The following is a 14890-nucleotide window of genomic DNA, read 5'->3' as shown; positions in this document are numbered from 1 at the left end:
GACTAATAATGGTGTCAGAATTAACGCTTGTGATTGATCGATCATGATCACAGGATGTCAGGAAGCTTTTGATTGGTAAAACATCACTAAGGATGTAAGGAAGTCTGTGATTGGTTAATCTTGACCGCAGGATGTCAGGAAGGTTCAGAGAAGAATGACAATTGTACTTTTCATTCTTGATTTATAATTAGTAAGTGTGATATGGGTACTTGAACATTACTTATAAATTTGCTTGTTTGCATTATCACAGAAAAAAACTAACATTTAAACGTACATTAGTGGTACAATGTCTTTGATATTTCAGGGGGTACTGATTTGCACGCGTGCATGGCAGAAAACACTCCACAATGTGGCCCACTGTCATGCTTGTCGCCCTTACTTTAACTTTTTAAAGTTAATTTAAGTTCTGTCTGATGTGTACAAAATATACATGTATGTATAACATAAACAGAAAAGTACTGTAAAAACCCATTACCAAAAATTATAAAATCAAACTTAAATAACACACGTGTCATCAAGAAACTGCATAAGTTAGAAATTTAAGTCACAACAACGATGTTAATGACAACATTCACAGAAGTCAATGTTAAAAGAATTTATACATGTTTAAACCAAATCGTAATTATTTGCTGGAAACCGATAAAACGAGCGTTAACATGAATAAAAAGTAAAAGTAAAATACGACCGGGTGTTCCGGTAGAGTAAGCGTCTTCTTCATCGACGACATCCGCCATGCTAATCCAAGCTATGGCATGTCCTCAATATGAGAACAGTGGTAGTGATCCAGCTGGATATCAACGAGCATCGGACATGTCTAACGTCATATAAAAGAGAATTAAACCATAATGTCGACCATAAGATTTAAACTCCCCCATGATCTAAGGCACCTCATCTGGGCCACAGTTAAATCGCCTCATCTGTCCCCAATATTGAAGAGGAAACGCCCTTTCTAGGCCACAGTAGTAACGTGATATGTCCCAAATATTAAAGAGGGAAGTCCCGTTAACTTAGAATTTCTATCGAACGTGACTGGTGACTGGATATACAATACTTTGAATAGTTTGAGATTTCGCAATAAAAACAGAGGGAGAGGAGAAGTAGTAGGTATTAGGGATGGTCTGTAGACCTGGCGTTGACACATACGGTTGCCTTAGATAAGTCGTAAATATTGTGTTGTCTGAATCAGTCAACGGGAAAAAATAAAACCATTTCACCCATGAAAGTGTTTAACAATTGAATAATTGGTCCAGAAAATACAGCTGTTTGTCGTGGATGTGACCAATAACTGTATTTAATGAACGGACTTCTCTCACGAAAGTCCAAGGCAATACGCCAACAATTAATGGTTACCCTAACCATTTAGAGGAATTCGACATTGCTCCACCATCGTCCAATCTACATCAATGTAGCTCTCAGAACGCACGAAGAATTGCACTATATGGGTCTTCTGACGGCGCCCACCACAGCTGATACATGTAGTTGTTGCCGTGACGTTTCATAGACGCCATTGTCTTCATGCTATCATTAATTTTGTTTATAATGTTCATACGTCCGACCCATAGATCATCTCGGTACTAGTTTCAAGTTTATATCTTTTCTTTCTTTCTTTCTTTTATGCACATCTGTAACAGTTCATTTGAGATTTCATAATCAACAGAATGGCTAAAACTTGTCGATGTGATTAAGTTGAAGAGAATTTTTCCGGAAATACATTTCAATCTGCGCAAATAACAGTATTTATTGTCTTGCTTCAAAATGTAAAATGAATAAAAAATAGTTCATTTCGTGTATGACAGTATTGTGACAGCGTAATTGCTGACTTGATCCGGAAGTACGTTTACTTTAAATGACACGTCTTTCTCGTTACTCGTTGAAAGGTTTGTTAATTAAATTGTAAAAAAAAAACTTCCTTAATGCACACGCACTATTACAATTGACCAATTATCTTTCATTTTAATTTCCTGTTCCTGTTCAGTTCGTTTTTCTCGTCAATAATTCTGCGCAAAATGGCTTCTTCACAATGCATTATGTCCAGGAACTTACTGATGACGTCATGCGCTTTTAGTGGGGGATCTCATCATCCCAAACGTGATGCAGTGATGTTCTGCCAGTAGGAGTGGGTGTCTGAGTCCCATATCTCCTCCAAACAAATCAACATACACATGTTTGTGTATACAACTTGTACATTGCTGGGGTATGTTATAATTGAACGCGTTGGTCCAAAAAATACCGAATTCACCTCCAATTTCAGCAAATTAGACTTTCAATGACGATTTCATGGCAAGCATTTAAAAAAGTGAACAAATAGTCATTGTTTAAAGTGTGAAAATTTGCTTTGTCATACCCGAGTACATACCCATGTCGTTTTTGTGGTATATGCTATAATGTTCAGTAAAGATTCTATCTAATGGGCCTCAGAACAATGGATCACTACAACGGACACGGTTGTCGAGTTTTATCGGACTAATCTTTCTCACCACAGTATCAGGACCACCGGAACTATATTTACTGAAAATCTGACAAGTTAATGTTCGTTAATTGGGTCAAAGATGATTGAATTTCATTTTAAATATCCCTAATATATGTATTTTGTTTAATGTACTATAACTTTCTTGCCATCAGCATAGAAACTAAGAAATTGTATCCAATATTTTCTTTGACACTACAGGGGGTAAAATATAATGCTTGCAACCTAACTGTAATTAAAGGGAAATTAATGCCGAAAAGTGAGGAAAAGGTATGACACAATTTCTGCATTTTCAAAAACCATACTCTCCAGTTAAAGGTATATATTCCATATTTGGGTATTAGAAACCTTGTGTGTCTTTTTACTTTCTACTAGACATTTTTTTCCTAATTTAAAAGTTGTCAATGGCGACCTTTTATATTTAACATTGACTGATGGTCACCAAAATCTTATAATCATCAGGTTTAGAATTTAATTGTGTAATGTTATGTGAACACATGCAAATATATTTCTTGAATGGTTCAAATCCAACGTACATGTAATTAGAAATATAATAAAATGCGGAGAGAGGAATTTTTTTAAATTTTTAAATAATTACAAAATGTAAGCTAATTGATTGTATGCACGGATAATAGTCAGGGTCATTTCGAGGTTGGGTCTCTTTTGTAATAGCTGGTGGCTACTTCACTGAACAACAACATGCTGGAGGTATTCTCATATTCAGAATACCAGGAAAATTTATTCGGTCTGTGTTTTTGCGTTAAAAACTTTGTACAATGAAATTCGCACCAATACCCTTTTAAGTCATCTTAAGTCATTTGAGCTGTTGAATCAAAGCTGTACGTTATATTACATCATATACTCAATGCCGACTCCAAATCGTCAAATTGACAGAATAATGCGGTATGATAAACACCAATTGTGTTCATAGTGCTATCCATGAACGCAACTGCGTATACACATGTATGAATGAGACGAGAAGAGCGACGAGAAGGTAAGATTCCGCTTGACTCCCTAATCGAGTTTTACACTTCCACCTCTCAAGCTGAATACATATACACGTTATATATATCAGTGATAGGTCTTGGAACAAAGACTTTATACATTTCTTATATCAGATAAAAAAAATAGAAATATTTCCACCGTGGACGACTACAATGAACAGGAGAGGGTGTGTGTCGGTAACTAGGCGAGTCCAACAGCTCCAGGACAGGTGTGTGAAAGGGGCGAGCCTCTCGATGTTGGTGTGAAATATTTCATTACAAACTAAGTTAACAAAGTGGAACTGGAGACGTATATTGGTAATATACATATGACCTTGATATGACCTTGATATTTGTTATGGTAATATAAAGAGGAAAAGTTATTTATAATCCTTTATAAAAGGCAAAATAATAAATAATTGAAATTTAAATCTTACAGCGCTGCTACCAGTAACAATAGATTGACGAAAGAAAACCGTAGCTCTTAGGAAATAATTTTGATTATCAAATATCTCTACAATATATAGGGCCCATTAACTAACTCTTCGTTGTATCATACTCTCGGTGTAGTTGAAATACAAGTTATGGTTGTTAAAAAATAAAATCATTATATGAACCGTCCTTTGTATAAAAACGGATGGTGCTAATTAGATAACTGTGAGATGTGTGAATACGGTTGATTAGAATCAATTTGACGACACAGTCGACATCACTCAGAAAATGGACTCTGATCTACAACGTATATGAATGTCCTTTGTATGATATTCAGAGGCTGCACGCATTCCTTAACGATTGAATCTGCGAGAGACTGTTACATTGTTATTATTTAATGGGGACAAAATAACAACAACAAATAAACATATATCGAGCAATTCACTGATTAGATACATAATTTATATATGACCATTTTGAAATACTTTAACGCAACAACCACAGAGCATATGATACAAACAATGAAGAGGTCAACAGAACAGAGGCCGGCTAATCTCTTTGAAGTATACCTATATCTATTTTGATATACAAATGTACCAAATTAGAAATAAATGCTTTTATTGAAAAAAGATATTGGCGTCTTTAAAATCATTATTATCAGGAAACAGTTAGAAAAGAATTCAAATACATTTTGTATCAACTGATATATTGTAGTTGTATACGAAAAAAAATACCGTTGTTATGGCAGGTGCTTAAAGATGAGACTGGGATTGATGAAGACACGCTGAATTTATATATCCCCTATTATATATATTTCTAAATTGTCATCAGAGATATTATGAAAACAGATATTTTAATATTTGTAGTAATAATAAACTTCTGTTTTTTGGCAAACCATGCAGTCTATTGACGCGCTCAGCAGGGATGATAAAAATGACTTCATTATTATCATAAACATGATTCATTTAAAGGGAAATCATTTTGAACAATAAATAATTTGTCAATGAAGAAAAATAAACAAAACAGACAAATTTATGTTAATTATTTTGACAAATTTATAAAGAGTTATTACATTAACCACACTACCTTCAGTGTAGGTGGCTATATAAGCCCCTCATTGTCAAAGTGCGGTCACGGGTAACGCAGTACATTTTTACCTACCAAGGACCTACACTGAAATATTGTAGACGACAAACAATACCCAGTATGCAAAGTTAAAGGGGACGTATTACGTTTCTGGGTAGATATACTCTGGGTTTGTTCCATTAATAATTGGAAATTGATTTCGGAAGCGATTGTACTTATCCACAGGTTTCTGTGTATTTGTTCAGAAGCTGTGTACGACACATACAGGCGTGTATCGATAATAACTGATCGGATATCGATACCCTCTGGATTGGTTTAGACTCACAGTGTGAACTTCGATCTCCATCAATACGGGTGTGTCGGTCCAGCTAGGCCCGGGACTTCTGAGTTTGTGATACATGTGGGATAATTTGTAGACAATAGGGATTTAATTGAACATTTCGTATATCTATCAGGATTTAACAACATTCAACGGTAAGTTTTATTCTAGTGCGGATTGGTGTTTTTTAAAGTATTTAAAATAATAACGAAATATGGAAAGATGAAGAAAACCTGCCCTGTACATCTTGAGCACATCAAAATTTCTACTGTTTCTACCGATTACAGTGACAAGATATAACAAGCAAACTCGCTTATCCATGGTAGAGCAATGTCGATCTAGTTTTAAAAGTTTTAAAAATTTATATATTTTTTTCATTAGACTTTCTATATGATTTATATAATTTCGTATATGTCACATGTAGAAATTATCACATACACAAGTTGTTTTCCATTTCATGTATCTGTTGTCCATCACAAATGCATTTGTCTTTGCCTTACACATCACATGAGATACATGCATTTATCAATTATGGACCTTTGGTGAGGTCAATAAAGTGTTGTATTAACCTGGTATAGTCAAATATTAACCAAGGGTACGGTAGTTATACACTAGATATTATGATAAACATATTATAACAAAAAAGATATTGTACCAACAGATAAGATATCTTTTTTTTAAATTGATGAAATAATGGATTGTAATTACTCTATCAATTAATGCTAACTAGCTATGTTACATGTCTAGCGACAAGTTCTGTATCGATTTTACAGTTTTGTAATTTCCAATCAGTATCTCGTCCCTGAGGTGACCACAAAACATATTAGGCGATAGGTAAAAAACAGAGAGTCGATAGAATGTGTCCTATATATAAATTCGTATGTAATCCTCTTAAAATTTTCAAACTGAAGCTTACAATAAGTATGGCAGAGTTAAATAAAATCTTTAAATCACTTTCTGTTAATGAACAGTGCCAGAGCAGACGCACAGTATTTTACTGGTTTATTTCGAAAATCAGCATCTATTGTCATTCGTATAATTATGATAAACTGGATAGGAGCCGATGAGAAACGCTTTAACATTAATCAAAAACGTAAACATTTCCGCCGAGGAAGAACAAATCGTTATTTGTCTATCGCGATGACTGGTGAAAGGTGAAATATTTTATACGTGGTTTCTATAATGCCCACAATTTTTTTGTTTTTTGTTTTGTTTTTGTTTTTGTTGATTCCCAAATCAAATGAAAGATATATTTAGAAGTATCATATAAAACAGAGAATTAGATAACAAACTTTATAAGTCTCTGTATAAAATATTGGCATCTGTTTGTGTAGGTAGAGCGGTACAGAATTTCGCTCAGCTTGTGGAATATGACGTGAAATTTCCCCGCTCAATTACTTCAATATAGCTGTACAATACACTGCAAAATGCTTCATACCCATATTTCAGATGTTTGTTTGTGGAACATTTTAAACTTGAGCTAAAATATCTGTTTTCAGTTTGAATGAATCTAACTATGCTTATGGAAAATAAAAGCATAATCTAATCTTTGAACACAGAGCTAAGATTAACAGGGGATTATGGGGGTTACCGGAAGATCAAGTACGTACCAAAAATACGTCAGATGCATGTAATCATATCAACACTATATATTGTACTTACAGTTTGTATATTAATACATATTAGAGCATGGATATAGATTTTTACATTGGCGAACTGTTGTACTTTTAATATATCTACCACGCGTGATGAATAGGCCTATATCAATACATGTATTAAATACCTGCTTCAAAATCACGAGATAGTACACAATATCTACAGTTTTAAGATCGTTAATAATACCTTAAGCTGTTTATTGAATAAGAAGAAAAATGACAGGTCAACAATTATCAATAGAAACATCTAATGCACTAGCTAAACTAGTCTATATGGTTAATAGTGACACCGATATTATCCATTGATCATCTTTCATCATCTGCTCCTCGCTTAGAAGGATATCTTTCAAACTCTCGTTGGATAGTTTAACTAATTGTAAAAGTATGCTCGGTGCTGTCGGCATTTATATACCTGTACTAAATATTCTAAACTTAGTATCCACGTGACCTAAAATTCCGTAGAAAAAGATTCCGCATTCCGTCCCGCGTTTTACTCGTAAAGTATCGTAGAGTTATTTCCCTTGTGTGTGTACGTCTGCTTCCGCAACCAAAAACAAGTATCATGCTGAAGTCGGCATCTAGGCTAACTTTCCCTCGCATAACGAAACCCGGGATGTTATGTTCCTTATGTTACACGATTAACGTGTATATATGATACCAATTGAAAATGCTATAGACAAGAATAATGTAGGTTATGACAGATGTGAATTTGATCGAAGAAGAAGTTGATGCAGTGGGAAAATTCAGTAGCGTATTTCTGTATCTCGAGTAAGGTTGAAGAGTCATGACAGTAGCCGTTGCTGCACAGCAGATTGGGTGACAGAACTAAAACATTATGTCATTTTAACATTAATTGATGCAACAAACGCCATTGTTAATTTTATATTTTAAATTACATTTACATTAATTCAGTACGTGAAGTAGAACATAGGTAAGGGAGGTAACTCAACTACAAATGAAGACGGGCGCATTCGATGCTTGTTGATATCACTATAATTAGAAGAATGTGATTTAACTAGCATTTGAACTAAACTTGTATGACAGGTGTCATGGAGGAAACAGAGGACAATACGTTTGCACTTCTGGAACACCTGGTCTTAATCATTATCCTTGTAATTATGCAATGTTAGCCCGTATATTCTGACAATCTTGTTATGCAGCTTTTAATAATGGTGATTTTAACATCAGAACCCTTCAGATTACTAAGTTAGATTTATGCAGAATTTGAATTCTATATTCTGTTTAGATTTCAGAAAAATATCAATATGAAAAAAATAACATCCCTTATTCAAATGAAGATCATGTGCCTATATGCTGTTGAATAACTTGAATTTGTTCTCTATTGCTTGATAACTTTTATGCGTTAAAATTTATGTACAGTATCAAAAATTTTGCTTGTAACATATAGGCTACCATTTTGATATTTGTTAACACCACGCTAAGGGTTTCAACGCATAAATTTTGGCACAAAGGAGGTAGTTGGCTTATTGCTAAACAGCAAAGTAGATAATATGATAAAAACAACCGGTTATAAAATTTCAGTTTGAGGGTATAATCTGTATACATTCCATGTGAATTTGATGTGTTATATGCATATATAGTGATGCATACTTTATTATTTACAAACTTGTACTTTCCAACACTTTGTTGCAAGTGTCTCTGTAAATGTCAAGGTCAGGGCCATTAAGATATATAATAATTTTTAGAAGTGAAGGATATAAAAAATATGCATGTCCCAGCTTTGTACATGTAAGTGCGAAAATTTCTTTTTCTGCTTGTGCATTCACCTGCCAACCATTGTTTAATACTTGTTTTTTCTTGGTACAGTTCCTCGATCACAAAGATGGGAAGGGTGTACCTCCTGTGGTTGCAGCTGTACAGCATCGGCAGGTAGACTTTGCTCGGCGTCTATTGGACTTGGGTGTCGATATCAATGCGACTGATCGCAGGCTCAAGCGCACTGCTTTACACTACGCCATCTCATCAAAACGTTTGGATTTATATGAACTTTTACTAAAGTGAGTATTGTGTCGGCTATACATGTAGTAATATTTTGTGTATTTCAGGATGAAAAAAAACATCAAAACAGTTTCAATGTCTTACATGCTCAGTGTTAAGAAAAATTGTCTATCTTGCAGATTCATTTGAAGTTCATGCAATTCTATTGTCTACATGTGATGTATAGATAATGCTATTGCTAGGTGTAATAAACTTTATTATGTTGTAAAATTTTATCAGATATATACATGTATATACAAACTGTATAAACATGTATACAGAATGTCTATTAATAGCCCAAGTTTGACTTCAGATATTCACCTATCATAATCCTAACAATGGGAAAGTCATGATCGTGGCATATTGTCTAACAGTTATTTTGACTATAGTACATGTTACTGTTTAACTCTCAAAGATGTTTATTGATTTCTCTTAAATATCAATTTAATAGACAACCAGTCAATGTTTGGTATGAAATATCACAACTGCCTTACTTGTAAGATAATGTTTCCCCCAAATAATGGAAACAAAATTTCTGAAAGAAAACATATTTACATTGCTTCTTTTCAATTATCAATTTTTGTTAATGGTTATGTAACCATATGGACAACTTGCTTGTAGAATGCTTATATCAAGCCATTAAGTCATCTAAAGTTGAATTTGGTTTAGAATAAGTATAGATTTGACCAAGACAAATATGTCCTGATCATTTAAGAATCCAAGTGCAGTGCACATGCAATGTCCTGTCAATCAGTTATGGCATATACGTGTATATACATTTATAGGGCATGTCCAATACCTTTTAATGATTGTGATAAAAAAATGCCTAGCTGTGTCAAAAACTTGGTCATTTATAATTTCCTTTTCACATGGCTATAATGCCAACATTTATGAGTACCTAATGCATTCAAAGTTGATATAAACCTAGCTGATCCAGTGGTGTTGATGGTGACACAGAACCTGCTGTGTATACAAAGCATTGATTGGCTGTAGTGATACCAGGACACCTTTGTTTACTGTATCCAAGGTGATGATACAACATCAACAGTGTTTACAGTGTGATAAAACGGTCTGGGGACTCGACTGCTGATGTGGCCAGTTCTGTCAGCAGGAGGCTTGTTTGGTGACTGGTTCTGTCAGAAATAAAGTATTTTATTTTAGGAATATCATTATAAAAAATGAATATGATAGAATAATTATGGCCATGATATATAAGAATGGAATTTATATTACTCTTAAATTAAAACCATACACATGTACATGTATATTTAAAAAAAAAAAAAAAAAATAGGAAACTTTTTACATTTTATCATCACTTTTGGAAAAATGTCAATTGAGAACAAGGATGGGTTTGAGCATGAGTAATATTTTCATTTCATTCCTTTTTTATGTATTGAATGAAAAGACACATTGTTCTGTTAAATATGTATGTACCCAGTATATATATGACTGTCTAAAATTAGGCTTCTGAATCATACATATTTTATGATTAAATGTCAGACTTTTTTCATTGAAAAATTAAACAGAGATGAGTTTTTGTCATGCAATATACATATTTTAGGTATCCACCTACTATTTTAATTTACAAATAATAGAAACTATATGTACCTGGGTATATGTTTGTAAGCTAGGGATAACTTTATTAAAGAGATCAACATATATGAAATGCTACAGAGGACCTTTTGTTCTGGAAGGTCCTTATGTAACATAAACGTGCTGTTACCTGCTTTACAAGGCGATAGGTAAATCTTTGTGTAAAAAAACTTGAGAACTGGGAGGTATGATATCAAATCTGTAATACAGTGGTGATTTATTATTCACTTGTAATAGGAAATGACCAGGTAGAAAGGTGGTACATTTCTCGTTAAGGACAGTCTGTACCTGGACAGATGAAAACACACACCTTATAATTTACTTTTACAAGCCTCCATTAACTTTATGCACTTTTTATGTAGTTTTTTTCTGACACTGAACACACCTCTTTTGTTTTTTTTAACCTTTTAGTACAGATCATATAAATAGGTTTTTAAAAGAAAAATCGAACTGTGTGTGCCTGGTACAATGTATACTATTTCACAATTGAGCCATCCATGACTGGAGGGATTAGCTAATATATATATATTATATGTTTTATCACTCCTTAGAAAATTATGTCAGAGAATATCAATTTAAATATGAAATATAAAAAAAGAAATAAACATTGAAGGCATCATAAAATTCATGAAATGATGCATCAACGGTATTGTGTAATATTTTACAAACAAGTATTTACCAGGGTTACATACCCTTGTAAATTTTAGCCACAATATACTGCTTGGCTAAAGAGAACTTCTCTTAAGTTTGATCAGTTGAATGGAAAACTACAAAGCCAGAGGTCTTGGGTTCAATCCCTAGTGGAGGCAGTAAATGAAATTTAATCTGTCATGGCACTATAGTTGGCAGCAATCTAGGGACCCAGGAAAAACACTCCATGAGCATCATTGTTGCCCCTGGAAAACTTGAGGCAATTGAAGTTCTTTCCTGAAGGGGAAGAACAGTTAGAGAGAACTTTTCGTTAGCTTGATTGGTGGAGAGTAAGACTAGAATGTTAGAGGTCCTGGGTTTAATCCCTGGTGGAGGCAGTGAATTAAATTTAATTAATCATGCATTATTAACTGCAAATAACCCAGTTACAATTAAGTGCAATGTTTAAAGCCTCCTGACAACTGAAATTCATTCATTTGCAGATTTTACTGAACTGGTGTTGACTTATATGCACAATAAGGTGCAATATATCTGTAATTGAATGCCCCTTTAAATTATGATACTGAAAATTGAATATTGCATTCATTCTTGAATTCTAAACAGTTTTTGAAATATCGTTTGTAAGCTGCAGTTCAGGTTGATGGCATTAAGATAGTGGGCTAAAGACTTAAATTTAGATGTTGATTATGAAATAGGACACCATATGTTGTAAAAGAGACTAGTACGATTAGGTAAAGATTGGTGCCGTGCAGTATTGACTAGATCACAGAATTAAAGCAGTAAGCAGGGCAAGATTGCATCCAATTGACACCGGACCCTACAGTAAATTACAAAGTGTTGTACTTTTTTTTCTGAATTCGGAAATCATATTTAAATGCTTAGTATAGTCTATGAACCAATAAATTCAAGGATTTATGATATGTAAATATATATAAAAAAAATAATTTAAAAAAAGATCATTGTTGATTTTGATTTTAAGTTGTAGGGCACAATGTCGGTAAACAGAGTATTGACACTAGTCTTTAAGTGTTCACATGGGTATACTTAAACCTTTCTTCTTAAATCCCTTGATCTTAAATGGTATATAGGTATGGGATCATTGACATATAATTGTATATATAAATATATATAGCCAGGATGATTTGGTGAAAGTTTATATTACTTTAAATGATCATAACATATATGCCTTTTCCATGAGTAAAGTTTAGGTGTATTGTCAACTTAATAGGAAGTGTTGGATATCAGATTGTATCCTCCAAGTCACCATCAGACTCCAGTTCTTTGATAATTAAATTCAAAATGGTTTTTGAGTTATGGTGAACCAAACCGAGTGTTCAAAAGTAATTGAAATGAATCTAGATAAAATACAATTGTAAAAAGACCAATTTGATCTGGATGCTTAATTTTTGATTGAATTATAATTATGGCACATTGCAAGAAGCATGCACATAATATATTTTCAATTTTGTCACATATACTACAAGAAATATTTGACAAGATATACATGTATACATATTATTACCGTTTCTCAAATACATTTGTAGAAGGTCAATCGAAAGGATCATAGGATCATATGACTATATAGTTAAACCTGTCGATAAAGTTTTTGTTTTATCCACGGAAAAAATTCAATAATTTGTAGAATGGATGAGATCAATAGATTTTCTCATATTATGGAGCAGTGATCGGGATCCTGATTTTCAGACTAATAACGACTGGAGACATTAATTATTGAGTGTCTTGCCCACTCTAGGTAGTCCAGTGACGTATATATAGGGAGGGAGGTGTGTATTACACCCAGGGGGACCCTGATGCTATGCAGGTGAGAGATTCTACCTGTAAATAGGCTGCCAATTATGTCTATGTAACAATAACTGATAAATTATGTACTACCTGTCCTCGGGTGACATGTCAGGATGTGATTTGTTCTACAGTATATAAAATGATACATGTATTTAAGGTCACTCCTGCAAATTCTGAGGCAGCATTTGATAACATGGGTATGGGTGATACTAGTTTTTTTATTGAGTAATAACAGAGACTTGTATATATCGATATACAAGTCTCTGGTAATAAGTACAATGAAAAGAACTGTGTATTGCATATGGATGACCTTTTCTTAAATTGAGGTCTAGGTTAGATTTATTAAGAATATTATATATAGATGACCTTGTGTCAGATTGAGGACAAGGTCAAATTCACAAAGAACATTGGATGACCTTTTGTGAAATGGAGGTCAGTGTGTGTTGTGAGGTAGATCATGTGTGTTTTGAGGTAGAACAGGTGTGTTGTGAGGTAGGACAGGTATGTCATGATGTAGGACAGGTATGTCATGAGGTAGGACAGGTATGTTGTGAGGTAGGACAGGTATGTCATGATGTAGGACAGGTGTGTTATGAGATAGGACAGGTATGTCATGGGGTAGGACAGGTGTGTTGTAACTTGTTAGGAAGGACACATGTGTTTTGAGGTCAGGCATGTATATTGTATAGGTTAAGTTGTTGCAGTGTTGTGAGAAAATGGAACTGTGTTCTTTGATGTTTGATGTATTTCTGCATGTACATATTGTAATTTCATACACAAAATATAAGATTATGTAGACTGCATATGAGATCAGATAAATAAGTCCACGTATTATAGGCAAGTATTTGTCTGGCTTAATTTATATTGGATACCAGATTGATGATCGAGGCCCATTTGTTATGCATAAGTTGACAAGAAAATCAGTATAGTAAAATACATGAATATACAATACGGTGAGCTGGACGTAAAATGCAATTCTCATCAATACCTGGCTCTAGGTGTCAAAGTACGGTAGCTGTATGTCAAGTTTCTGTTTGTATACAAATTATACTGTTGTAATGGCACTTGTTCTGGGAAAGAAAGCCCACAGGTCTATATGTTATTGATTGGAATATGGTACAGGCTACGCTGGCTGGTCACAATTAATACTACAGACAGTATATTTCTGTAGGTAGTGTTATAAGGATTAAGCACCTCCTGGGATTAATAAACACAAAATATGACATAGTTTTTACTTTGAGTTGAATCCAAAATTCAATATGGCTGCCGCAGTTACCATTCCTAGATTCCCTGCATATTATTCAGTATATTTCCAGAAAGTTTCTTTTGAATAGATTTATGTAATTTGGTGACACTTTCTAAATGTACTTTTGAAATAAAATCCAGCTTCTCCACTCATATAGTTACATATCCCAAGGAGACTTTATGTCATATTACAAATGTAATTAGTTATGCACTTACGATAGGCAGATATATACCGTATATATATATACAAGTGTACACGTATAACAATTCAAGTCCCTTTCACATTTAAGTGTCATATGCTTCGATGAATTCACACATATTTATCAAAATCTCTGTGACTTGATTTTCTATTGATTACTGAAGAGAAAAATTATCAGACTTGAATAATATAATATACTATTACTGAGGCTGATGTATGTACAGATATTGATTCAGATTATATTGTTAATTATACATGTTAAACTGTGTATAACAACATTTAAGATGGATCCATATTTGTATCCCTGAAATAGAGCTCTCTTTCATTCACCTAACAATAGTGTATATCATAGAGGACAAAAACCTTGTTAGTGAAAATGAAACAATAATTGATTTTATGATGGACAGTTCAGGTTTTTTCATGACAATAAATTAACTGACTAATTTTTCAATACATTTT

At 33.6% G+C, this 14890-nt stretch overlaps 1 protein-coding gene across 14 annotated transcripts in view; it reads left to right on the top strand.

Moving 5' to 3' along the window:
• LOC117323345 (ankycorbin-like) overlaps positions 1 to 14890 on the top strand; it is a 108478-nt gene that overhangs the window by 28314 nt on the left and 65274 nt on the right. For 13 of the 14 annotated variants that reach the window (XM_033878517.1, XM_033878518.1, XM_033878512.1 and 10 more), the window contains exon 2: positions 8770 to 8960. In XM_033878517.1, coding sequence (XP_033734408.1) covers positions 8770 to 8960 — 191 coding nt within the window. Of the gene's footprint in view, positions 1 to 5092; positions 5443 to 8769; positions 8961 to 14890 lie in introns of those variants that run through there. The other variant, XM_033878519.1, reaches the window with a different exon arrangement.

Source organism: Pecten maximus, chromosome 3 (genome assembly GCF_902652985.1).
Source record: "Pecten maximus chromosome 3, xPecMax1.1, whole genome shotgun sequence".
NCBI lineage: Eukaryota > Metazoa > Mollusca > Bivalvia > Pectinida > Pectinidae > Pecten > Pecten maximus.
Note: the sequence above shows the minus strand (reverse complement) of the source record. Positions and strands in the feature narration are given on the sequence as shown.